General features: G+C 59.4%; 1 protein-coding gene across 4 annotated transcripts; it reads right to left on the reverse strand.

Annotated features, from left to right (window-relative positions):
- Positions 1 to 543: 543 nt before the first annotated feature.
- On the reverse strand, positions 544 to 26,751 carry NLGN3 (neuroligin 3). 4 transcript variants are annotated; one of them, XM_026848443.1, is made up of 8 exons: positions 26,375 to 26,751; positions 23,038 to 23,782; positions 21,878 to 21,937; positions 14,960 to 15,019; positions 12,117 to 12,266; positions 10,324 to 10,509; positions 3,757 to 4,546; positions 544 to 3,359 (listed from the first exon to the last, which is right to left on the reverse strand). In XM_026848443.1, exons 2-8 carry the CDS (start codon positions 23,513 to 23,515, stop codon positions 2,522 to 2,524), a joined length of 2,562 nt encoding a protein of 853 aa, XP_026704244.1. In that variant the 5' UTR covers positions 23,516 to 23,782; positions 26,375 to 26,751; the 3' UTR covers positions 544 to 2,521. The 4 variants fall into 4 exon arrangements, with proteins under 4 accessions (XP_026704244.1, XP_026704243.1, XP_026704246.1 ...); XM_026848442.1 differs by lacking the exon at positions 26,375 to 26,751 and having other exon boundaries at positions 23,038 to 25,279; XM_026848445.1 differs by lacking the exons at positions 21,878 to 21,937; positions 26,375 to 26,751 and having other exon boundaries at positions 23,038 to 25,279.

A 26,751-nucleotide genomic window follows, 5' to 3' on the forward strand; every position in this document is an offset into this window, starting at 1 on the left:
GGCCCTGGCTCTACTGCCTGCATGCTGCCTGGAGGCGATTCAGGCCTCATGCCTGGTTTCCATGGCAACTCCAGTTGAAATTACGTTAAAAAGAAATGAAACCAGCAGCTTTTCTGGTTGGCAAGCAGGGGGAGGGGAGCTGGGCTGGGAAATGCGGGGTGTGGGGGGGAACTCGGTAGGAGGGGGCTGTGGGGCAGATGAGATTCTACATCGGATCCCAGCGCTGGCGGGGGGGCGTCCAACAGGGCTGGGGGCATGCAGGGATCTGCCCACGGTGGCCCCCAGTGTTGGCTGTCCTGGGTCACACCGTGCTGGTTTGCATGCATGCTGTGCTGGGGGTCCAGCACCCTGACCTGCTGGGGCGGTACCGGCATCTTCCTGCTGCCTCTGCAGGGTGGGTGCCAGGGACATGGAGACCGTCTGGACCCCCTGCCAGCAGGCACGGCCATGGCCAGGGGGGCTCTGAGCCAGCACAGGGCACCCCACCCAGCCTGGGAGCCCCCGGCCCCTGCATGCTCCAAGAAGAGGCAAGACACACCGCTATTAAAAATATCACTTCTGTTTTATTTGGAATTTGTTACTCTGCGCAGGTGACAGGGTATAAATACATTCTCCAACGAGCATCCTCACCCTCAGCCCTGCCCGAGGGGTGGGGGCCAGGGCAGGGTGCAGGGCCGGGATGGGGGGTGCTCTGGCCCCAGGCAGTAGGGCCAGCCGGCACCGGTGCGTCACGGCCGCCAGCGTGGGCAGCGTCTGCCAGCCGGACCGTCTTGCACAGGGACGGGGTACAGTGTCCCCACAAGGACCCGTCCTTTCCTCCTGCCTCTCCAGGCCCCGGGTGCCAGTGCCCACTGCGGGGGGCTGAGACTGGGGTGCCCTGTGTGGGCTCCTGGGCAGCTCCTTCTCCATGCCCACCTACACCAAAGCCCTTCACCTAAAGCCCCGCTACCCACAGCTGCGTGCAGTTTGGTGGCCACCAACAGCCCAGCAGGTGCTCCAGCCCCGGGGGTGGCTGCTCCCAGCCCCATGCAGGCTGCATCACCCCCAGCAGCCCTGCTTGAGCAGGCGCCCAGGTATCTACCCTGGCCGCATGCCCTGGATCCCAGAGCTGGGGTCACCCTATGACAGGGGAAAAGGCCCCAGCGGGAGCGAGGTGGGAGACAGAGTGGTGGTCGGTGCACCGCTCACCCTGCTCCCGCCAGCCCCGCAGCACTGCCCGCCCCTGCCGCAGGCTGCAAACGGCTGGCTCAGCTTCCAGGCAGGGTGGGCACCCCGTGGCCTGGGGCAGTGGTGAAGGGACGTGGGCTGCTCCCAGGGGAGCAGGGCAGGGTGGGGAGCACTGGGACACTGTGCCGGGGGGCTGCCCTGGGTTGATGGGGGTGGGCAGACGGTGCTCACAGCAGGTGATGCCCATGTGGGGCGGTGGGTGGCACTGGCTGGTGGTGGCAGCGGGGTGGGCCAGGGTGGGGGGTGCTCGCAGGCGGGCCGTCGGGTGGGCTATTTGGCTGAGATACGTGGGCATGGGTGACAGAGGAGGGAGAATATCAAAAATACAAAAGAGGGCGGCCCCGCGGCGCAGGAGGCAGTGCCCTGCCTGGTGCCCGCCCGCGGCAGGCGGGGGCCGCGGGGGGCCGGCACCGCGTGCACACACTGGCTTCTAACTGGCTTTTTATTTTATATCAAGAACACTTGGTTTTAAAATCTTTACAAAGGACAAAACGCGGCGACTCCGTTAGTGTGTAAAGAACTAAAGATCTGCTTAAAAAATGTCTCTGCAAAGAGAAACGACTGACACAAAAGAGATTCTCTGCAGCGCAAAGAGGGGCAGAGGTGCCAAGTCTCCAGCCTGGGGCACCGCTCCCAGGGTTCCCGGGGTCCCCAAGCCCCGGCACCAGCCCCAGCGCCCGCACCCAGCACGAGGCTGAGTCCCCAGACCCTGCCCGCTCCCTCTGCCTATAGCACCATGGCTTGGGGCCACTTCTCAAGACAGTGAAGGAGCCTTTTCCAGGGCACTCGGGATGCCAAGCTGCCTGGAGATGCCCGGGCACCGGCCAAGAGGGATGCCCGGCCCCACTCCTCATCAGTCCCGGGGTGCTCAGCAGGTGGAGCGCTGGGGATGCAATTGCCCCATGGGGAGGAGGCACAGCCACGGTGTGGGGAGCCCCGTGGTTGCTGCCAGCAGGGTCCCCCCTGGCCGCCCGCACCGGTGCACGGGCACAGGGGCTACACTGTGTCTCCCCTGCACCCCATCAGTGCCCCGGGGCGACCCACAGGGCCCTCCGGCCGGGAGCCAGGAGAATCAAAGCACTTCTCAAAAGTTAAGATAGGAACAAAAGAAAGCGCTGGGGCAAGAGCAGGGCATCTGGCTGTGCCAGGACCCCACAGGTCTCCGGGCTCAGTGCCACACCGTCCGTGGGTGCTGCCCCTCCGTCCGGGGGCTCCGTCGGCCCCACCGGTCCCTCTGCCAGTGTCTGCTGCGTGCGTGTGCGTGTGTGCATGCGTGTGCGCCGGCGGCGGGCAGCTATACCCGGGTGGTGGAGTGTGAGTGTGGGAGCCCCGTGCTGTTGAAGCCGGCAGTGAAGGTGTTGTAGGGGTGCAGGGTCTGCAGCCCCACCAGCGAGTTGGGGATCATGGTGATGGTGTTGGGGGTCATGAGAGGGATGTCGTCCGGAGAGCGGCGCAAGGTGAGGGTGTAGTCGGGCAGAGCAGCCAGGCGCAGGGCGTCGTGGGGCGGCACAGCCTCGCACTCATGGTGCCCCTGGCTCACCTGCAAGGAGGGCATCTCCTCGTCGGGCGCATGAGCGATGTCGTTGGCAGCACCACGCTGGGGGCTGGGCTGCTGGTGTGTGTCCTGCCGGCGCTTGTCCTTGCGGTAGTAGAGGGCAGCAAAGGCCAGCACGTTGAGGAAGAGGAGGGAGGCGCCCACGGCAATGGTGACACTCAGCTCAGTGGAGTAGTCGCGGGGGCTCTCGAGCAGAGTGCCTGCCTCCTGCTCCGGGCTCCACTTCTCTTTCCCGTTCTCACTGTTGTAGGCAGGTGAGATGGCAGGGCGCTTGGTGGTCCAGATCTTGCCGTTGGGCCGGCGGGTGATGTGGGAGTTCTGCGTGGTGTCAGGTGGCGGCACTTTGGTGGTGGTGGAGGTGTAGTGGAACATATCATGCAGGTTGTACAGGTGTGGGACCAGGTGCTTCCAGAAAGCTACCTTGGTGGCCCGGTAGTGGTCGCGTACCCGTGGCTTCAGTCCGATGTGCAGGTACAGCTGGTCGCGGGGGTTGTACTTAGACCAGGCCACCTCCTCAAACCGGTTGGCCTTTGTATGGATGAACTTGGTGTCCTGGGGGACGGGCTTGTTGGGGTCCCTGCGAAACACAGGCAAAACAGAGCTAGCACGGGGAAAAGCTGGAGAGGCAAGGAGGGAAAGGTGGATGCAGAGATGGAGGCTGAGGGAACCTTTGCCAGTGATGGGCTGGCGAAAGGTCCTGCATGGCTGGGCAGCACCCAATCCTGGGTCAAGTCTCACCCACGACAACCACAGCCAACCAACCTCCCCACCCCTGTGCTCGGTGGGGTCCTGTCCCGAGGGCTGGCCACACTCTCAGCCTCTCACTGTGTGTTGATGCTCTGACCCCAGTGAAGGTGCAGCACACAGACTCTGTGCACGGGGGCCTCAGTGTCGCATGCCAGGAATGACACCCCCCCCTCAGCACACTCCCGAGGGATGCAGACCCCCCAGGCACAGCGCCTATTCCCACTCACCCTGTCTTGGCAAAGTTGGTCCAGTAGGTCATCACCACAGCGCTGAGCATGACATCGTTCTTAGAGAAGTTGCAGGGAAAGAGGTCTGTGGGGCCAATCATGGGGATCCCGAACACATAAGGCACCTCATCCCCATGGGCCGCGTCAGACCATGCAGGCTTCATCAGGCTCTGGCAGTGGTGGTAGAAGGCGTAGAAGTAGGTGGGGGAGCCATAGCGGGCATGCAGGTCAGCTGTCACCACCGACGGCTCTACCCACTGGTGGTCGGTGAAGAGGGCCACCAGAGTCTTGCGACGTGTCTCGGGGTTGTCCCTGTCGGCCCAGTCCGTGTACATGAACTTGATGGTTTCCCGCAAGGTGTCCTTGCCCTCCGGGTAGCCATACAGGTTGTCTACAAAGTTGGAGACTGAGTAGTCAAAGTCACTGCCTGAAACGCCATCCTCAGGGTCCACCACGCCCTCCACGAACTTCAACCCCTCGCCCTGGTTGACCCCCAGCATGATATCGTAGTTGAGGAACTCGCCCTGCTCCATCAGGATCTCTGGGTCGTCCGGGATCACATCCCCGTCAATGACCGGCCCGAAGGCCACGTGGTAGCGAGCCGGCTGGATGTCTTGCTCCACCAGCTCCTTGGCACTCTTCTGCCGCAGGCAGTCCACCATGTCCACTGTGTCCAGCACGTTGCAGCCCACCTTGTCAGCCAGCATGCTGGTGTACTTCACGGGCTGGTAGTTCACCGCCCAGCTGGAGAGCGCGGAGCCGCTCTGGATGATGGCTCTCTGGAAGAGACCTGCAAGACAGGCAAGGAGTGGAGGAAGCTCGCAGCGGGGTGAGCTGTTTCAACACCCCAGCGCTGCAGTGCAGGATGCACTGTGGAAAAGGCATCGATGCTCCTGGACCCCTGCAAGGACCCAGCACTCCAGCCTGCTCCTGGCCTTGACCCAGGCTGCGCTGCACACTGAGCCGGGCTCACATGGGGGGCTCAGCTCAGGGCCACCACGAGGGTGGCAGGGTGACAGTTGGGCACACAGTGGGTGCTCCTGGCAGCAACCAAGGGTTGCTGTGCTCCCTGAGGATCCCATTGCCGGGGATGGCCTGGCAGCCCTCTGGCCCAGCGCGGGGAGGAGAGGGGCCATGGTTGCATCGCAGCCTGGCCTTGTCGAGCAGGCCACCCCGTCCCTGCCCCTCCAAGGACTCCTGAGCCCCTGAGGGGCACATGCTGCCCCTGGCTCAGCGCCATCCTCCAGCCCAGGGTGGCACTGGCTTCACTGAGCAGCCAGGCTGCAGGCTGGCAGCAGCGGGAGGGTTAACGCCTGCTTGGGGACACTTAACCCTGCATGTCCCACCCCACCGCTTTGTCAGGGTCCCCCTCACCCCCCTCCCTGCCGCTTCCTGCCCAGCTGGGGCTGCTCGGTGCCAATCCGGCCCTGCGAGAGCACGCTGCCAGATGCACAAAGAGGGCCTTTCTGCCACCGGGAACACAGAGGGAGTGGACTTTCGCCCTGGAAAACGGGGCCACAAAGGCCCTGGCCCAGGCGGAGGAATGCGTGGCTGCGCTCCAGCCCCATGTCAATGGCGCTTGTGCGCAGAATACAAAGGGCGGCGAGGAAGTGGAGCCTCCGGGGCGGTGAAAGGCAGCTGGGCTCGGGGTGCACCCTGGGGTCCCTACCCTCCAGCCAGTCCTCTCCTGCACCCCAAGCGCTGCCTGTGCCCTCACTGGACCCCAGCACTTGCTCACCACGACAGACTGTCTCAGATGGTCCCCAAGTGGTGCTGGTACAGCAGCATGGTGTCCACAGGGCTGCCCCTGCCCCCCTGAAATGCGGAGGCACCCGTGTGAGACCCCCTGTGCAGCCAAGGCCGTGCTGCCCTGCAGGGCAGCATGCACCTTCCTGCAGCAGAAGTGTTTGGAGGCTCCTGGCTCCTGGCCACCATGTCCATAGCTCTTGTCTGCACGCACAGTCCTTGCTCTGCCAAGTACCTGACGTACAGTCCCATGCGCTCGGACAAAGAGAAGTCACAAGCTCTGTTTGTCACCTCCTGGTGCCCTAGAAAGCCGTACCCAGTCTACAGGCTGGAGACTGGCCATGGGTTTGCTTGCTCTGCACCATCATCCACGTGCCAAAGAGCCAGGATGGGGGTTCCCTGGCTCCCAGGAGATGCTGTCCCAGCAGCAGCTATTACTCCCTGCCAGCAGCATCACTTCCCAGGCAGAGGCACCGGGCTGGGCTCTGCCCCCTGCCTGCCCCTGCCTGGGGAAGCACAGGCAGCTGCTGTCATCAACAGCCTGTTACTTCCCTGATGGAGCCCCTTCACTGTGTCTCTGCACGGCCATATCCTGACCCACGAGGACCCAGTATGCGAGAGCCCAGACCTGCCACATCGTCTCCCTCCATGCCAGCACCGGCTGAAGCCCAATGAGCATCCCAGGGAGGCATCACCACCCTGCAGCTCACCCTAGAGCCCTCCAGCCTGCTGGAGCCCAGGCAGGAAGATGCAGCTCTGCTTTCCCTGCCTGTTCCCCTCTGAGGTGAGGGTCCTCATGCTCCCTGCATTCTGTAGAGCTGGCTGCCGTGGCACAGTGGAGCCAAGCTGGGACAGGGTTCTGCTGGAGGGTGCCCGGTGCTGCAGGCTGCCACCAGCTCCTGATTTCCCCTTTGCTTTGCACAGACTGGACACACCTCTGTGGTTGTCTGGGCCAAGGCTTGCTCAAAGCAGGGTGCTAGATGCCTTGTTCAGCTGAGGTCTGAGCATCCCCGGAGCTGGCAGTGAAGGGCAGCAGTCCTCACAGAGTGGGAGATAGGGCAAAGGAAGCACAAGAGGTTTGCCTGGCAATGACTGCTCCTGCCCTGGTATGGCCGGCTGGGGAGAGAGAAGCAGCACTTTGGTCCTTGGCGAGGAACCCACCCGCCTACAAGGGCTGAGGCTGGCAGGGGAGTCACGGGTCTCCCCGGCAGCCAGACACAGCGTGCGCTGCACCAGCCTCCAGCGTCTGTCTCTTGCAGCGCCTGGCAGAGCAGGCACAAATTAGCAGCTTCATTAATAGCTCTTGATTACTATGAGTTTTCTTTTGATACCATAAAAACAAACCCGCCTGGTCTGCAGGCTGCATCTCAGCACAGCTTCCCTGCCATGCTCCAAAGCCAGATGCCTTGTCCCTGGGGAGGTAGGTGCTCTGGTGCAGGGCTGTTTTTGAGGTCATTTTATGGCTTTGATGCAACACTGACTGCAGTACCGAGTGCTCCCCTCCCACCTCACGGCATTTACAGCCAGCAGCAGCTCCCCTGCCACAGCAGAGAGGGTGCTGGGCACCCAACACCGCTGCGATGCAGGGGGCACCACACACAAGTGTTGGGGCTGGGTGGGGCAGCAAAGGACATGGCATGCAGGTGCAGGGTTTAGTGGCAGAAAGCCTAGTGTCACCTGAGAAGTGCTATACTGATACAAGAGTATTTTTTGTGTCTGCAAAGTTGGGGAGCAGCCCCTCCAACTCACCCCCAGCCTCTCCCCGTGTTGCTCCCTCCATCCCAGGCCCATACATGTGGTAGGGGCCTCCTGGGCAGCCAAGCACATGGTCCTGCTTCTAAAGAGGTGTCACCATCTGGCCACAAAAAACAGTCTGAAGCCTTGGAGCTGCCTTGCCAGAAGCACCCAATCTCAGAGAGGAGACTCCTGGCCCCAGAGCACCTTTCCATGATCCCAGGCACTCCCATGATGCAGAAGAACACCCTACCAGGCATCACAAATGCATTACGCCCAGCATCCCCTCTGTGGCCTTTCACACTCAGTATGGGCAGAGAAAACCCTTTTTCTTCCTGTAGGAGCTCTTAGCCTGTAAAAGACTCCTCACCCCTGTGTCCACGCTGCCCAGGGTGCCTGCGCAGGGGCAGGTGGGCACACAGAGCCCCAGGTATCCACACAGGAATGGCACGGCCCCACACAGGCTCCCACAGCTGCAGATCATCCCCTGCTCTGCCCGCTGCTCAGAAACGAGTCCACTATGAGTGTACCCATGCGTCTTTCCTACACACTGCTCGATTTACCATCTAACACAAGAGAAGCATCCTCCAGCTTTAGCCATCCAAAGCATCTCCTGTGGGCTAGAGAGCTGCTGCCTGCTCCGCATGGCTCTGGGTAGCTGGGAATCCTACCCCAGGAACCCCAGAAGCGGTGGGGGAAGCCCCTGGTCCTGCCCTGCTCTGGCACTGCAACACTGGGAAGCAGCTCTGTAGGTGTTAACTCACATTTTCCATGTTGAACTTATTGTATTGTAATACCTGTTAATATTTGCCCAAGTCACCTGAAGAGGATGGGGCACAGCCCCAAGAACATCCTGCTCAGGAACTGGCACGGGGGGAGCGGGATGACGGAGGGGCTGGCTTCAGGCACCAGGCACTCGCGCAGGAGCACGGACTGAGCACAAGTGTTCTAAGCGCCCTTGGGTGGCAGGGTAGGAGCTTACCCAGAACAGGTGTATCCTGAGAGGGCAACAGCAGCTCCACACACACTGCCAGAGCTGGATCACTTCGGCTTTACCTCCCTTTTGGTTTCTCCCTGCTTTACTCAAATATGGCAGGGCCAGTGACAGTGATAGCAGAGCCAGCAGGCTGCAGGGCAGTTAGAAGACCAGGGACCGCCATGGACTTAATGTGAGAGTGCCCAACCTGCCAGCTTTTGGGAAGCACCACCAGGTCCAGACATGCCTCTGTTGTTGGGTCTGTGGGGCAAAGCATCCCTCAGAACTCTGGTCCTTGGGCCACCAAGGGGAGCCCAGCAGTGGGAGCAGCCACCCTGAGAGCAGGAGCACTCCGCACGGGGCGGGCTGGTCCTCTCTGTGCCACGGGCTCCAGCACAGAGGGAGCATGGGGCACTGGTGGGCTCCAGAGCCCACCTGGGATATCCCACCACTCAGGAGGCTCTGGAGCTCCTCTGCATACTCTGATCCCATGGGCCATGGCAGCCATGGCAGTTCGCTGGCCTGTCCGAGGAGAGGCTGGCAGCCAGCTGTGACCACTGGGCACACTGATGGGCAGCAGGGATGGGCAGCAGGCACAGGCAGCCGGTCAGCCCCACTCTTGTCCCTGGGAAAGGCCATCAGTGGGAAGCAGAGCCCGGCATGGTGATGGGTCTCTGCGTGGGGTGGACTCACCACAGGGCAAGTGGTTTGCCAGAATCAGGCAGGTTTAACCAAAAGGGCAGCTGAAAAATCCGGGAGAAGAGAGCTGTTTTGGGCTTGCCTTTGACTCCATGGTGAACTGCCAGCATCCTACGAGCCCTGTGCCAGGTCTGGGCTCAGTGGGTGCTGTCCTTCACTCCTACCACGAGCACAGGCTCTGTCACCTCTCACCGCAGCACCTGCAAACCTCCACATCGAATCCTACCAAGCAGACTGTGATGCTGGTGCTGGTGCAGCCGCCTTCGCAGCAGCCTGGGCTGAGATCATTCCTGCTTTCAATATCAGGGCAATCAGTCCATCGACAGCTCCCAGGGCTGGAGGAAAGCTGCTCAACTTTGCTGGCAGCCTCACCAGCACCAGTCTCCTTCCATACTCCCTCCGCCGTGCCATCAGCCCTGCTGAGGTTCTGAAGGTCTCCTTTATTCCTGTGTGCTTCCCAGGATGTTGAGGAGGGCTGCAGCTCTTTGCAACAGCTCCAACTGCAGTTCTGTGTGTGTCTGAGGTGCAGACTCACACCCATGTCCACTGTCCATACACATCCCCTTCTCCTCTGCACCACGCTTGGGGACCCAGCACTGGAAGAGGGCTGCACCCTCATATAAAGCCCCTGTGACCAAGTCCCTGGCAGGCTGGTCCTCTGTGGACCACAGTTCAGGCTTCGCTCCCGTGATTTCCTTTAGGAACTTTATCAAGAACACCTTTACTCCCTTGGTTAATTTTTTTTGCTCAGTGCTTAATGTACATGTCTTTGCAGTTGGTTTACATGCATGTGCTCTTATGCCAACACAATCTTTTAGTGTAAATAATTTCTTTCTTTATCTAGAGTAAACACTCTGCTGTATTATATAGATGTCAATCATATCACTTTCACCTGTATTTTGCTAGTTGCAGCACTTCCAGCTCTCCCAGTCTTGCAAGGTGTGACCCTCCATCCCTCCCCAGGCTTAGGTCTGGCTTCCCCTCTATTCCAGTAGGAATGTCTTCCCTAACACAGCACTGAGATCCATGCTCCTGGTGCCCTGCATGATCCTACACACCCTACACCCCCTCCACAACTGAACGTGGGTGAGCCTGGGTGCCTGGGCAGGGCGCTGCAAGGAGGGGTCCCCACCTCTCCCCACACCCAGGTGCTGACCCCGGACTGCACCCTGCACGCCAGGAGCACCAGCTCCAGCCCTGGCTCCCATGTGCGCTCTTGCTGGCCTCTCCCTGCCCACAGTGGGAAGGTTTTTGCTTCCTGGCAAAAGGTCAGGTTCTCACCAGTGACTCATTAAAAAGCAGCCCTGACTTTGCTAGGGTGGCCAGCAGTACCCAGGCAGGCTCCCTTCCCCAGGTTAGCATCAGCAGGGCGCTTCCTCGCAGCTGCATCCTTGGGCACAGCTGGCACCTACCTTCAGAGTGGTGGGAGAGGGTGAGCAGGCTGACACAGGAGGCACCGATGCCGGAGCCGAAGACGGTGATCCTCAAGGGATCTCCCCCAAAGAAGGCGATGTTCTCGCTGACCCAGCGCAGTGCCTGTATCTGGTCCAGCAGCCCGTAATTGCCCTTGGCAGCCTGGTCCCCTGTGCTCAGGAACCCTGCGGGCAAAGGGGAGCCTGATTAGGGATGAGGAAGCAGGTGGTGTCCTGACCTCTCACCCCGCTTCCTCAGGCCTACGGGAGCTTCTATGGGACCCTGTCCCACCACAACATGAGACTCCGCTACCAAGATTGTCCTGTGAGTGCTAAGCTGGAGCAGGGACATCACTGAGTTCCAGTCACCCTCTGCACAGCACAGAGGGGCAAAAGGCCGTGAGTGCAGCTGCAAGCCCTGGGGATCCTCTCCAGCCAACTGCAAGCAGTGACAGGGTGATTGGCACAAAGCCCTGTCCTACCCGGGCCACCACCTGTGCTAATAAAGAGTGAAGAAGTCTCACGCATGCTCCAAGGGAAGCTGAGAAAGCCTCAGTGGCTGCAGGCAGGCTGAGTGTGTGCACAGCCAATGCTTTCCATGGACCAGCGTGGCTCGGAGGAGGCTCTATAAATGTAAGGAGGTGGGCTGGGCAGAGACAAACTGACTGCAGCTTAAAATACAAAGGCTCTCAGTGAGGAAGATGCAGAGAAATGCTTTCAATAGCAAAGAGAACCCACAAGATAAGCTATCAGTGTTTAATTTGCTTTGACTCAAAGCAGGAAGCCAAAACCATGGTTGTAAGGTAAAATCCAGGTGGGTAACCCCGACAGCAGGGAGCGGCGCTGGCGTTGCTCCAGCACTGGAGGTGCTCTGGCTGGACATGCTGTAGCACTTCAATGGAGATGACAATGGCTCCATTTAAGTTTTAGTTCGTATTGTGACTTATGTCTCTTAAATTTGCACCTATCCACCTCAAAGGCCTGACTATTAATATTGAAAGGTCTTGAATAGGTTTGTTTTTACTGAAAAACCTATTTTCTACCAGGTAACTGCCATCTTCCCCAAGAGACTATGGGGTCTGGAGTCCGTCAAAGGGATGTACTGCCTCAGGTACCGTCTGGGCTTCTCCCTGCTACTAAGAGAGGCAGCAGTGATGCTCCAGGCAAATCTGTGTCCCGGCCTCTGGGGGTTTCTGCTGCAGCAGGCAGGGGATATACACTTCCTTTTGACCCTATGTCCTCATTTCATCTCTCTAGGTCACCAGTGCTTGTGAAAATGGGACTGCCACCCTCCTCTGTATGGCACTTAAGACCCTTTGGTGACACCCCTCTGCAGGCAACCAGGCCACAGTGGGTGGCTGTAGGGGTCCCGGCAGCAAAACCAGCTTGGAGGCAGCCCATGCCCTGGGGAGGCAGAGCTGCCAGGTCCCCAGGGCAGCCAGGCAGTACCCGCTGGCAGCTCACCGCTCCGAGCCCTCTGAGGAGGAGATGCTGGGCAAACACATTTATTATTTATTTATCTAACCGCAGACCAATATTTGCTTTCAGCTGAGCCAGGTTGTGTAAATGAGCCTGGGGGGGAGCCGGTGCCAGGAGCCAGACCACGCTGCGACTGCCTGCTGTGGGCACTGCCATGTGGCACTTCACTCGGTGACCAGGGCAGAGGGCAGGGGCCGTGCCTGCAGTGCAGCCCCCATCCTGCTGGGCCCCACGCTCCCCCCACCCCTTTCCCAGCTGGTTCAAGCCCGGTCAGCCACGGGGCCTCTTCCCACTGCTGTCAGCACAGCCCATACCAAGCACTCCAACGCGGTAGTTCAGGGTGATGACAATCACGTTCCCGTAGCTGGCCAGGACGCTGCCATCTATCATGTTCCCCGTGCCCTCCATGTATGAGCCGCCATGGATATACACCATCACCGGCTTGGCCCCGCTGTCCCGGATGTCTGGAAGGAGAGGCGGTTAAACACAGGACCCTGCCAACGGCTGCAGCACCCTGCCCGACAGGCAGACAAAGGACAAGGGCAATGCCAGCTGCCAGGACCAGGGAGGGGGCTTAGGAGCCAAACCCAGCGCTCCCCTGGGGGCCACAGTGTGGACCTCCAAAGCTGACCACTACTGAAATAACCCCACCAGCCCCTCTCTGGGTGGCAGCAGCCGCTGTGCCGTCCCCACACTGCTGTCCCCTCAGGGGTCTCAGAACATGTGGGAGAGATGCTGGCTGGACCCAGCTGCTCTCCCCAGAGTCGGGCTCTGGCCGCATGTGGAAGCCAGACCAGCGGCACCTCCACTGCAGGAGGGAATTGCAGAGTCCAGCCCTGGGATGCAGCGCCATGTCCCATTTTTGGCTGGACCCAAGCCCTTGGCTCCAGGAGTCCCAGAAGCTGGCATTGCAGGGGGGCAGGGATGGGGGTGTGCAGGACCTGGAAGGGGGGGGGGCACTGGTGGGTGCTCCAATGTCTGACTCTCCCGCAATCCCCTTTCCATCCCCCTGGGAAGGCAGAAACCTGCCAGCTGCCTGGATGAGAACCCATGGCACCCCAGTGCCCAGACACAGACATGGTGATGAGGCAGACAGTGTGTGCACGTGTGCGTGTCAGGAAAGTGAGCACGGTGTCCAGATAAGGACAGGGCATGAGGCATGGAGTGAGGATGGGGAATGGGACCCCGAGGGCCGGGGAGGAAGGACTGCAGGAGCCTAGGGGATAGGGAGCAGCCACACTTCCTCTCTCATCTGGCCCTGTCCGGGGGACATCCTGCCCCTTCTGCCCCACTGGCCTGGGTCCCCTCATGGAGCCAAGCCCAGGTGCAAGGGCAGAACACCCATGCTTGGCTCCTGGTACATCTTGCCCATGTTACATGGAGGAGACAGTTGCATCCATTGTGGAGACGGTGCCAGGTCCCACATGCCTGAAGTGCCCAACGCTCTCCTGGGCTGGCGAGCCAGCATCGATGGACTTTGTCCTCTCTCATGCTCATCCACACCCAGCGCATTGCTCGGGAGGGCTGACATTGCCTGCTGGGGCTGCTCGGCCCTGGCTGCCCCCGGCCAGCCGCTGCTCTCTGCCTGCCTCCCTCAACAGTGCACTGCGCCGTCCCGGCAGCCACCCCACCATGGTCCCCACAGGGCACAGCCACACCAACTCAGCAGGGATGCCTGGCCAAGATGGACATGCTCCCTTGCACCCACCTAACCCTTGCGCACGTCCACTCCTCCCCACAGCTTGCCCATCACAGGCAGCTGCAGGTGCCTCTGGCCGTCCCCACCTCTGGCTGTGGCCTGTGGTATGGCTAAGGGTGGTCTCCCTTCCGTATAAAAAACCTCTTCCCTTCAGGAGAATGCCAGGATATGGCAAAACCTGTGATGGCTCTTTTCCTGTCGCCAGGATACAAACCTGGGGAGCAAAAAGTGCTCACGGTTCCTCTGGGACAGACACTGCCTGTGCAGCAGAGCTACGGCAGGACAACTCTTCCCAGGGCCACCTGCTTGAAATGCGAAGGGCAGAAACACTGGTGCCTGTGCCTGGGGCCTCTCATCCCTGCTACACGTTCCCACCGACACACAAAGGGACATCCTTGCAGCAGGATGGCAGCAATGTGCGGAGACGTACCAGGGAATAAACAGCTCCTAATAGCTGCAGCGCATTTTAGTGTGTGAGGATTTAACACAGTTGAGACAGGCTGAATGCCAGTTTACGCCCTGGTACAAGAGATCCTGGGGCACAGGTTAGTGGGAGGAAACAATGGGGTTTTGGTACTGCCAAGGAAAAAGCTTTTCATCTGTTTCCCAGATCCTAAATGCCATCTGCCAGGCCATGCTCGAGCTGCCCTGGGACTCCTGCACACCATGAGGTTTTACTGTCTTCGGCATGTTAGGGCTGCACCCTGGCCGACCCTTCCTCCTGCCTCCTCTTCACATCCCTTCAGCCAAACACACCAAATCCATACCCTGCAGATGGACAACCCTGTTTTACTAAAAATAGCTTATTCTGCAGCCTGCTTAGCCCTGGCGTACAGAATCCCATCCACTGGAAAGCCCACTCTTTCTGCCTTGGCTGGTGCTGCTGCTCTGGTTGCAAGCAAGACCTTGCTTGTGTTGGGTGGAGAAGGAGAGAAGTTAACAGAAACCACATCTGAGAGGATCTGGGGTCTCCTGGGCACAGCCAGGTACCCTGCAGGTGCAAAGGGTGCCATGCTGCTGGCATGGCCACCCTGCAGCAGTGCCTGCAGCGGGGCTGGGCAAGGGTGGAGGGGGAGGTTGCTGGCTCCCAGCTGCATGTCACCGACTCCGGAGGTATGAGGCTGGAGGTGGGATGTGACCAGGCTCGGGGTGAAATGGGCCCAGGTGCCCGAGGGCTACTCTCCTCCCAAGCTGCCATGCTTCCTCCCTGCCCTCGCTCAAGCAGAGCGAGAGCAAACTTCTCCTAAAGCAAAAAACCCCCCATGAGCTTCCCCCCCAGTCCCGAGGAGGGGAAGGGCCTGGGCGCCCTGCACAGCCGGCCAGCCTGCCCCCCGCCCCGCGCAGCTGCCTGGCACGGCAGACGGACACACACAGGGCTCCCTGGGGATGGCAGCGGATGGCGGGCAAACAGAGTTGCTTTTGCATGTCATGCAGTGGCAGGCTCGAGCACAGAAATACCTTCATCTTCATCACCGTCATTATCCGCTAAGTCCTCGCCCTGTTTCTTAGCGCTGGCTCCTAGGGACCAAACACGAGGAGACAGAACAAAAAGAAAAAGAAAAACAAAACAAAACAAAAAAAACAACAAAAGAGAATTCAAAAATAGCATGATAGCAGAGACAGTGGGGCCAGGCTTGCGCCCCACAGCACTGCTGGCTACTCACACTGCACCTCTCCCAGAGCCAGGGCGGTGCAGGGCGTGGGCAGAGCTGCCCCAGGAGCTGCGCCAGGATGCTGCTTCACCTGGACACCTTCCCAGGTCCTCCCCAGGGAGCGTCAGGGTGGCAGGGAGGAGGAGAGTGGGTCTGGGGCAGCATCAGCACCAGCGGTGGATCGGTCTCTCAAAGCGCTTGCTGATGCTCCTGCATCCCAGCCTGGCCCCCGCCTGCTTGCGCACCCTCAGCTCCCTGTGCCGGAGCAGGGCTCCCTCTCCTACTGCCCAGGTGCAAGCAGGAGCCCTGCTCCCAGCTCTGCTCTCACCGGGGACAACCATCCCCTGCCACCAGCAGAGCCCACGTGAAGGGTTGCCCTGGGTGGCCACTGACCACCGGCCAGGGTCCTGCCCGTCACCCCCACACGGTGCACGGCCCTTTGTAGTGCCTGGCACAGCTACGTCGCAAACCACCGGTGCTGCAGCATGAGACCACCGCGGCACACCGCAAGGAGCCATCGTGATGGGCGCTTCCCTGTGCTGCTCGGCTCGGTCCTGTACCAACTCCCTTCTTAAAAGACTAGTTGCATAGTTCACTGAGGATTGCAAAGGCACTGACCAGCTTGCCCTGACCAAGGCAATACCCGAAAAATATCAGTTTCTGTAACACCCTGAATGCCTTCCAGTCATTGCATGGCCCTTAGCAAATCCGTGGTGCCAGGGCATGGGCCAGACCAGCAGTCTCAGCCTGGCACTGTGGGATGCTGTTGTGAACAGCGCGCACCAAGCACGGTGCTTCCCGAGCTCCACGCAGCCAACGTGGGCTGGGAGAGGTGGCCTGTGGGCTGGTGGGGGGCAGATGCAGCACAGACCTGGAACGAGGCCCTGTTTCTGCAAAGGGCTGTGTGCCCTTGTGGGCACAGATCTGAGTGGTGCCATCCCTGCACCCTGCAGTCCTGAATTTCAGAAAGAGGCTGTGCTTGGAGCTGCAGATCAGCACCTGTGGTCCTCTGCTCCCTGATGCCTGCACCACAAAAGTTCCCTGGGTGATGGTGACCTCAGGGGTGACAGCAGGGTTTCCCCCCGGCAGGACTGCCTGCACTGTGCCTGTGCTGTCCAGTGACCTCCCTCAGATGCTCAGGGCACTGAGGTCCTGCCAGGCCATTCTATCTCCACTGCAGCCTCCAGCAAGGCTCCCACAAGTGAGGGGCAGCTCCGCAGCTGGATGAAACTATGACAAGATGAGCACAAAACTGCCTAGGAAGACAAAACTGGGGAGTCATCCTCACTGCCACTCTGGGAGTGGGATCCCACAGGTGACATGGGTGCTGGATAATAAAGATGGCAGCATGGAGAGGGGAAAAAGTCTGGAGGAGCAACAACCAGAAGTCTAGAAAAATCCAGCAGGTAAGAGAAGTTTGCAGGAGGCTGGGTCCTGCAAATCCTGGGAGCAGAGGAGTGATGAGAACTACAGCACCATCCTGACACATGAAAGGCCCCTGCGGTGAGGTGGAAGAGCAGCTCCCTCTCCACTGTGCAGAGCACAGGCAGGCCTGGAGCTACACGAGGCAGGTTGAAGCTGGATGAAAAGAAAACCTTCCTGGCAGAAAGGGCAGGAAACCACTGGAAGAGGTGGATTGGGGAGGTGTTTAAGACCAGGTGAGACACAACACCAGAAAGAGGTGAGGTAGAGCTGCTCCTGCCTGGGGCAGGGATGGATCAGCTGTCTCCAGAGCCATCCTGATTTTCTCCAACTTGGAGTTCACCTCCTGACCTACCCCTTCCATGACCCAGCCCTGCCTCGTTGCCACCTGCTTCGTGACCTAGCCATCCCCTGGGCTCCTCATATCATTCTGTTTTCACCCAATGTCACCCCATCTCTGCCACCTCTTGCCCCAGCACCCCATCATCCCCCCTTCCTCCTGCGTCCTTCCTGCACACTCCCTCCCCAGACCACCTGCCAGCTGAACATTCGGCTGGGCACGTGTGGCTGCCCAGCCTGTTTGCAGGAGGCTGCAAGCTTGACCTACTGCATCTTCATCAGGAAGAGCTGCAAGCCCAGAAAGCACTTAAATGACTAAGTACTCATGCAATATTTGCTAACTGGTGCTATGTGCCAACCTCCTTGGTATTGCTCAGGGATAGGGATTTTTCTCTAATGAAGACCACAGGCAGTGAGCCTTCATCTGCACCGTGCTTCAGAGCTGGGAAGCCAGTCACAGGCAGCTGGAGATTCCCTCCCACTGCCGAGGGCCCTGGTGCCATTAAAGCCCTGGGACTAGCCAGACTGCAGCTCTCCAGCCTGGTGTCCTTCAGGGGACAAAGGTCTCCATGCAGACAGGAATGAAGGCACCAGCTATGAGGAGCTGTCAGGCTGTAAGAGAGGGCAGTGGACAACATCCCTATTATCTGAGCAACTGTCCTGGCTGAGCAGGGAGGGATCCATCTGGAGAATGCCTCCCCAGAGCTTAGAGATGGCTGGGAGAAGCCTGAAGCAACCTGAGCTTCACGCACCACAGAAAGGACAGTAGAAAGCAGTGCTGGGAAGCTAAGCAAAGCAGGAGCGCAGTAACGCACACCAGGGGGAATGGGAACAGTGGTGGTACACGCGCATGGTAGATGCAAAGCACGAGCCTTTCCCATCGGCAGAAATGTGCCAGGGTGGCTGGGGTTATGGCCAACACAGGCTGCTGTGACCAAGAGGGCTTTTTGCCTCTCAGTACATTGTTCACCTCCACAATGACCCACTGATGCCCCACAGCTTGTGAGAGCAATTACAGCTTCGCTTCCCTCAGCCATCCTTTGCACATTGCTCCATTACCTCCCTCCACCGGTTATTGCCATGTTCAAGGACACCCATCCCAGGAGATCTTCCTCCGCGCTGGCAAAGGCCGCCACGCGGAGTCCTGCAACTCTCACAGGGATGGGTTTAAGCTTGTGGATTCACAGATGAAAAAAACAAAAGGACTCATGGCTCTTCCTCTCCTCACCCATCAAAAACTCCCTCCACTAACCCGTGTGAATGCCTGTTGTGCCGCTTCACTTTAAGCCGACTGCAAAGTGACATTGTTCAGGCTGATAGGGAGGATGCATACGCTCTTATCTGAAGGCTCTAGGAAGATTTAAGCTCAAGTTCAGTAAAAAATAAAATCGCTTTCCCTGAAACAGGGGCATCCATGCCGGATTTATGCTCTCTTAAGTAAACCATGCCAACAGCACTGACACCAGCACAAACAGAGATAAAGGAGGGCAAGGAGCCTCAGTCCTTGGAGCCTTTGTGCTCAGCATGGTGTGGCTAAGAGAAGAGCAGGAGCCTGAGACGACACCTTTCCGGATCCAAATGTCTGCTCAGGGTGGCCGCGGGCAGCCCCAGCACCCTGTCCTCAGTGCAAGCTCCCCGGGAGACCCTTTCCCACACAGCACCCACGATGCTGCAGGGAGCTGGAGCTCGCAGCAGTGCTGCCACCATCTCTGGTGGCCACATGCACCCAGAGGTCCACATGCCGGTGGCCACACCAGCTCAGGTGCTTCTCCAGGAGCGACAAGTGATGGGACAAGGACTGATGACAGCTGTTGAACCTGCTGCTGCACAACCCCACGGCAGGGGCAGCTCCCCTGGGACCTCTGTCGGGTGGCCCCTCTAGCCATCAGCCCTTGCTCCAGGACTGCAGCACACCTCGGTGCTGCCCTGCCTCTCCCTGTGCCTGGGTGATGCAGAGGAGTTATCTCCATCCTTGAGCACACTCCATAAAAGCACTGCATCTTCTCATGCTCTGCTGCCTCTGCCAGCACGAACACCTACCCTCACCTTTGCAAATTGCTCCCCAGAGCAGAAGTGGAGCACCAGAGCGGTGGACTGCTCCCAGCCAGCTGTGCAAGGCAGCAGGCTATGCAGGAGGCTGCCGAGAAGCCTTCCAGCGAGGGAGCACTGCAGAAGTTGTGCAGCCATAGGGAAGCCTCAGCCAGCACTCAGACAAGTTCACTTCTTGCAGAGCAGCGGAGAAGCCGCAATGCTTTTCCCACAGAGCAGCTGAAGCGCATCCCGAGCCCAGGAGCTGCTGGGAGCTCCAGCCACCCTCTCACAGCAAAGCAAAACGCTGGACTGGCACATATGTTCCTGCAGCATCGCAGACTCCGCACAGCACCAGCCAGAAAGATTAGGGCAGTCGCTAGTAAAAACCGGTGAGGATTGCTATGTGCAGAGCAGCCACACTTTTTCTCTCCACCTCCTCATGCCCTGCAGCAAGGCCTGCCCAGGCTGGTGGTAAAGGGAAGGGGAAAGCATCCCGGCACCTGCCACAGCCCAGCACAGGCTTGAAGTGTTGGCGGCACAAAGCAAAGGGCAGAGCTGCGTTTTGCACATAGGTGCTGTACCATGTGTGTGTACATGTTCTTCAGGTGGGCAGCATTATTTTCACAGCAAAATCTGAGCCTCAGCTGATCCTCGGGGTGGTCAGCTCCCCTGGCACCCTGCATGGCTAATTATTCTCAAAGCACTGCTGCCCTGCCTTGCTCCCAGAGAAAGGACCAAAGTGTATGAAGGACACTGGCATGTAGGAAATTTCCATATAGAGAATTATTGTGGGCAGCCGAGCAGGGAAAAAGGGATGTTTTTCCATCGCAGGGATAAATTCTGATAAATCTCAGTCCTTTGGCTGCTATGAAATACACTGAACTTAGGGGTGACAGAAACCATGAAAATTCCAATGAAGTGGGAGCCGAGGCATTTTGAACCACAAAATACTGCACAGTTGCCTGCTCTGTGAGAGGACAGCTTATTCACCATTCATATGTGGCCTTAGAAATAATAACCTAGAATATTCCAGAACAAGCTGATGTTCAATGACACACAGCCCAAGGAAATCATCACTGCAGGTATAATATCCTCACCCCAGGCATTACTAACCCAGGATACACGACGAGGGGCAGGGGACCCTCCATGTCTCATCATAAGTAACTCAATTAATTTGAGCCAGTGGCCACGGGAGTCATGGCTGGAGCCAAAGGGCAGCACCAGTGTCTGGGTGCTTTAATTCCCAGCACGTCACGCCTGGATGCTCAAACAGCCAGCACTGGGGATCTGCTGGGCTGTAAGTCAGCAGAGCCCGGAGGGGGCAGAGGGCATGTCCCTCACCAGCTCCCCAGGAGGTGACCAGAGGCAACCTCAGATGGGCTGCAAAGAAACCCTGCCCATGAGCAGAGCCGGTGGGGAGGGAAAACCAGGAGATGAGCACACCCAAGGTGTTTCGCCATGCTTTATGTTGTCCCCCTTCTCCAGCCGTAACCCAGAACCTGCTTCCTTGGCCCCAGCCGTAGGGCTGGGGGCTGCGGGGGTCCGCCAGCCCCAGCAGCCGGTGGGAGGGCCGGGAGAGGAAGCGCTTTGAAGTGGCTGGTGATCGCTGGCACAGCCGGCTCCGGAGGCAGCGTGTGGAGACTCCCTAATGCGCCAGCCCTTTCAGGGGCAGCCTTGGCACTCAGAGAGATGGCGTGTGAATAGCCAGGACAGCAACAGGAAAAGCAAAGCAAAGAAACCCAACAACAGAACTGGGGGAAATGGCTGGAAGGAAAGCGCTCCCCAAACCTCCAAGCCCAGCTGCGCCAGCCCTGCCAACCCCAGGGGCGCAGGGAGGCGGAGGCTGGGATGCAGGGACCCCTCTGCCGTGGGATGCCCAGGACAGCAGTCCCTGCCCGCCAGACACCCCCTCTCTGCACTGAGCTTTTCAGAAGAGCTTGGCTGCCCGACCGCCTGCACATCCAGCTTTGGGATTCACAGAGCAGCCCAAGCTCTCCCTGTCTGCAACGAGGCTGTGTGGCGGGACGGGAGAAGCATTGTGTCTGACAAGGGGCTGAGCCAGCTCCTGTTCGCACGTCTTCACTCCCTGGCCCATGGCGCTGGCTGAGAACACAGAATCACTTGCCCCAAAGTGCAGCAGGATGAGCCCTGCGTGACCCTGGGGAGGGAGGCAAGGCAAAGCAGAGATGTGTCTGAACTAGAGGTGCTTGGCCATCTGCAGGGTGGCTGGGGCTCGGGGAGGATGCTGTGCCAGGGGGTGGAGAGCAGATCCTCACTGGCAGGGCTGGCAGAGGCATCGGGGTCTCAGCAGCAGGGAGCAGCCTTGGTGCGACCATGGGCTGGGGCAGAACATGGCAGCATGTACACAGCCAGGAGAGGTTTTACGCTTTTAACCAAGGAGCTTTGGATGCAAAATGACCAGGGATGCAATGGGGGAAGAGCTCTGCCTAGGATGGGCTGCAGTCTCCCACCACACAGGTCCGTACACCCCCAACGGGGGATACACCCCTAAGGGATGGGTGCATTTAAGTGCTTCCTGCCATCAGAGGTTCCCCCTCACACCCAGGGGCTGGGAGGCTGCCGGTGCCAGCAGAATGAAGGCGGGAGCACGGGCTCAGCTCGGGAGAAGCTGTTCTCAATGGCCTGGAGCAATGTGAGCATCCTCCTCTGACATGACCCCAGACCTACACTCCCAGCCGGCACTGGTCCCAGCGACCCCAGCTGGGGAGCAGAGGTGGACGGAGCATCTGCGGGGCTCCTCTGAGCGGAAGATGGGGGGTGGCAGGGTGGGCTGCTCGGAGGACCAGTGGTCTGGGTGACAGCACAGAGAGGTGCCGGAGGAGCATGCCGTGGGCCGAGGGCCAGCCAGGCACCCTCTCACTCTCTCTCTCTTTCCTCTCTGTGCCTCTCTGCCGGTCGGCTTGCTACATACCTCCTTTCCTACATATTTTCTTGTTGGGCTTTCGGGTGCATTCCTTGGAAATCCGTTTTACTGTAAAATGAATAAAAGACTACAAAATAACAGGAGGCTCCACTGGCGGGAGTGGGCATGCAATCACAACCACGCTGCCGCCCTCCCGCCACCCCTGGGACCGCGGGAGGTGGGGAAGGAGTGTCGCTGTGGGAGGAAAACTCTGGGCCAACCGTGCTGGGCAGGAAGGAAGGCACGATGCATCCCGTGGCCAAGGGCCCCAGGGACAGAGGAGTGGAGCCAGCCAGCCTGGGAGAAGTCACCGGCCTGCCAGGCTGCTCTGCCACGCACAGCAGACCCGCTTCAGGTCCCTTCCAGCCCGCTGAAAATCCCCGGGGGCTCCCGTTGCAGTGAGGCTGGGGTGGGCACATGGGCAGGCACTGCCTCCTCTGCCCTCTACTTACAGTTCAGGTGGGATCCCCTACAAAGGAAAAGGTTAGACAAGGAGGCACCCAGCGCCGCTCAGCCTCACCCCAACGGGACCATGCCCCGCGGGTCCCCGGCACCCCAGGCTCATCACTCTGCCACCATCCCGCTGGCAGACAGGGGAGCAGCCAAGCGATGTGCCTGCCAGTGCCCCCAACCTCCCGTCCGTACCAGGGCCCAGAAAAGGGCTCCGTGGTCCCTTCCTGGCTGGAGCATCTCCCCAGGGAGAGGCAGAGAGTGTTCCTCCCAGCCGCAGCCGCAGCCCATGCCCACAACTAGCGCATGGACCTGGGGAGGGTGGGAAGGGGGGAGGAAGGACGAACCCGAACCAACTCAAGACAGAACCTGGCACTCGGCGCCTGGGGAGCACAAACCAGCTTGTCGCTCTGTGGATCTGCGGTCAGAGAGTCGGATTCAGATTTAGCAACACAAGAGAGGAACCCGTGACGATGCCATGGAGGTGGAGGTGGGGGACTGGGAGGTGTGGAGGAGCAGGAGCACGCGAGACAGAAATGGCAGCTGAGGGCAAGAGGGCGAGCTGCGTGGCCAGAGAAAGCTTTCCACAAACAGACAGCATGCTGCAGGGTCCACAACCACATGCTTCAAACACAACACCCAGGTGAGACCAACCACTGCTAGGGGAGGGCGGAGTGGCCCCCCCCCGCCCTCCTGCGGGCACCCCAGTGGGGACTCACCATCCTCCGTGGGGATGTAGATGTTGAGGTACAGACAGTCCTCGTTGGGGTCCTGGATGTACGTGGCCACAATATCCAAATTGGAGGTAAACCAGATGGGCAGCATGATCTCAGGAACAGCGTTGTGGATGTTCTGGGGGCAGACTGGCGAGAAGTGGGTAGCGTTCCTGATGCCTGACCAGGATGGTGGCGGCTCAGGGGGCATGAACCTCTTCTCCCCAATGGGGGGGGCAGCATAAGGCACCCCCAGGTACTGGTCCACAGGCCCCAGGATTTCGCTGGGCAGTGGCACGCGCACCCCCCGTAACTTCCCATAGTGCGTGTTGACAGTCGGCGAGTAGACCTGGCCCTCCATCCGCACAACTGCCGAGGCGAAGCTCAGGACCCAGAGGGTGAGACGCAGGTCCCAGCCGGCCACCAGCTCAGGCACTTGGAGAACAGGGGGCAAGAGAGGGCTCCTCCAGAGTATCAGCCACATCGTCCGGGAGGAACAGCACCAACATCCAGGCCTGAAGCTCCTGGGGCGAGGGCTCAGGGCATCCTCATCATGCCAAGCCTCTGATTTGCCCACTGGCAACAGACGGAGCAGGAGGGACAGAAGTCAGGAGCGCGCAGCCCAGCCACACCTTCTGCTGGGTGAGTTGGGAGCACAGGTGCAGGGAGATGTGCCACCGCTCCTCACAGCCTGCCAGCTGCCTGCTGCTGCCCGCCTACCAATGGCCCGGCTCGGAGTGGACTGCTGATACTGTGGAGAGATGGAAGGAATTAACAGCAGACTTGCTCTGGGAAGAATCAAAGAGTTGCAGAAGGAGCCAGGATCCCTGGCCGGACCCTCCCACCCATGGGTGCTCGTTGGCTCTGCCACCGCCCAGGCAGGCAGCTGTGGGAGTAGGCAAGCATGGGCTGCACGAGTGGGTGCAGACACAAACCCTGCGTGTGTCCACACCTGCAGCGCCTGTCCCCAGCGCCTGGGGGCCAGCCCTGCCCCTGCCCCGCCCGGGTGAGCCCCGCAGCTGCCCTGGGCAGTAGGACGATGTCCTTGCCCCATGCTGCAGGACGCTATCAGCAGCAGAGTATGGGTGCCAAAATAACCAGGATAGTGACACTTGCCTGGCACTGTCCCACCTCTCAAGGAACCTGTCGACACCACTGCTGCCCAGCATGGCCCCTCCACAAGAGCTCCCTGCATCCCTCCCCTCCTGGCTGAGCTGGAGCCGCCCGTGCTCCCGCCCCACACAGTCTGTGCTCCTCAGCTCCATCCCAGCATCGATCCCCTGCCCAGGTGCCACCACCCCACCTCACACACCTGCAAATTAGACCCACGTGTCCCACCCAGACACTCATCACGCCTGCCCACACGCTCTCCAGCCAGCTTTCTCCCTTCCACGTGCCACTGGCCAAAGCGGCGAGATCCCGAGGCCCAACCCGGGTGCTGGGCAGGCAGAAGCATCTCTGGGCTGTGTCCCCCCTGTGCTGGCACCACAGACTCCCTGCCACCCCTCACCTCCCCGGCTGCCTCCCAGCCACACAAGGAAGCCCCAGGGAGGCAGAATTCTGCTCCCATGTCCCCACACCGGGCTGTTGGCAGGGAGTGGAGCAGATGTGGCAGCCCCCCGTGGGGTTCTCAGGGAAGGGAGGGATCTGCAGGCAGCAGCAGCTGCAGATGGGGACCTGCGGATGTGTGTCAGCGAGCAGAGCTCCTGCGCCAGGGAGCCCTTGCTGGAGGCTGTGTGGATTTTCAGTGCTCTGCCCTTCACCTCCCTGCACCGGCTGCTGCATTCATGGCTTATGCAAGTGGCCCCCCCGCCAGCACCACTGCTCCTGGGGAACCTGGGCGAGGGGAGCCACAGAGGCTGTGTTTGCCCGCTGTTCTCCCTCACCCTGGCTGGGCGAGAGCAGCGTCAGGCAGAGGCCAGCTCCACACCTCAGCAGGCTGCTTTGCAGCCCAGTCCCCACTAAAAGGCACTGCCTGGTGCTGGGGCAGAGGATGCTTGTCCTTTCTCAGCCACATGTCCTTACCCTGGGAGAGATGGCAGCGGTGCCCAGGCACCTCCATTTTGCCCCAGAGCATCTTCACATGCCTACTCAGTAAATCTCTCCTAAACTCAGAGGGGAGCAGAGTTGCCTTGGAATTATTGGAGCACAAAATAAAGGCTGTATGCTGATGGGAGGACGTGGCTCTGGTGGGGGCTCAGCTGGGCAGGGACTCCACGAATGGAGAACACCTCATCCAACGAGGAAAATCCGCAGAGAAAAAAAAAAAGAAAACAACAAACCCACAAAACAAAACCACAGAGGGCGTCTCAAATCTGCACTGCACATGTGCAGGCAATTCACTGCTGGTCATTAAGGAAATGGGCCTGTGCTGTGCCTGCCCTCCTGGTACACCCAGGGAACACAGCAGGCTCAGAAATCAGGGTATGACAGGCATAATAAGAAACACTCAGCCCAGAAAATCATGTTATTGCATCCAGCCCACCTGAGAAATGAGGCCTCATAGGGCTGGGCATGCAGGCACCTTTCCAGAGCCCACAAAGGGAGCGTAGGTAATGCCAGACAAGGAGGGTTGTACAAATGATGGGGAGAAGCAGTTGCACCGACTGCCCCATCCATGGCACAGGGATAACATGAGGGCTGAGCTGTCATGATTGAGGCTGATCCTGCTCTATCCCCGACCCCCATCACCTCTGCGCATCATTCCCCTCCGCTTCCTCCTGCCCCACCAGGCAGTGACAGAAACGCACCTGGTGGGAGCATGACACTGCTCCATTATACCCCAGACATGTAAAAACCTAAGAAACAAAAGGTGTATCGAGGGACAGAAATACAGCTGAGGTGCCCAGAGACCCCAAGCTCTGCTCTGCCCCACCGCCTCTGAAGCTGCCTCTGCAGCGCAGTGCCTCAGCTGCCCCGCTCTGCCTCCAGGCTGGAAGAAAGCCATCATTCATCTAAAATTCCTTGCAGCAATGCTCCTCCTTCAGCAGAGAACTGACCTTTGCCTATCAGTGACATCCCAGGGGTGCAATTACCGCCCAGGATCCCCCAAAGCAGTATTCCCAAGTGGGATCTCAAAGGTGCTTCAGACCTACAGCTCTGCCTGACACTGCTGGAAGGCAAACTGCTCAGTGCAAATCTTCTGCTCAGGTTCCTTCGGGTACTACGGGTTAGGATAAAGCCAAATTATTAATGACTGTCATATCTAATTTGTATGACTGGAAGCTACAGGCAGCTTCCAGTTTTTATGATAGTGCCCACAACTCCCCGCAGAGCCACTTCAATCGACCCGTCATCATTTTCCCTCTGCAGGAACACCACAGCCCTGTCAGCAGTGGCTTACCAGCCGATTTCCCGATTCGAGAGCTTCCTCGGGGCTGCGGCCACATGCTGCCATGGGCACTGCTGCTCCACCAACTTCTCCAGCCAAGCGATTTCACAGCACCAGGCAGTGCTGCTCCACAGCCCACAGCTGCCCGGCTGGGCTGCGCACACCAGTCACTGCAAAATTAGGGCTGAATTCACCACCCACTTCGCCTCCTTGGAGCGGCCACACACCCAGCATAACCACCCTGTCCTGGCACAATGAGGAATGCCTTTTTACAAAACACAGCCAAAAATCAGCTTCCTGCTAGAGCTCCTTAGAAGTACGTTATGATGATATTCCTTTGGGTTTTTGTTTAATCCTCATCCATGGTTCTTTTAATAGCTTTTAAAAAC

Source organism: Athene cunicularia (assembly GCF_003259725.1).
Source record: "Athene cunicularia isolate RWA chromosome 4 unlocalized genomic scaffold, athCun1 chr4_part3, whole genome shotgun sequence".
NCBI classification, from domain to species: Eukaryota; Metazoa; Chordata; class Aves; order Strigiformes; family Strigidae; genus Athene; species Athene cunicularia.

Excerpts from the sequence above, each read along its gene's own strand:
- NLGN3 (XM_026848443.1), bottom strand. The coding sequence starts at position 23,515 with ATGTGGCTGATACTCTGGAGGAGCCCTCTCTTGCCCCCTGTTCTCCAA. Across the intron at positions 12,267-14,959 it reads TGACGGTGATGAAGATGAAG|ACATCCGGGACAGCGGGGCC; the intron begins GTATTTCTGTGC and ends CTCTCCTTCCAG. Across the intron at positions 4,547-10,323 it reads CCTCTCCCACCACTCTGAAG|GTCTCTTCCAGAGAGCCATC; the intron begins GTAGGTGCCAGC and ends CCTGTCTTGCAG.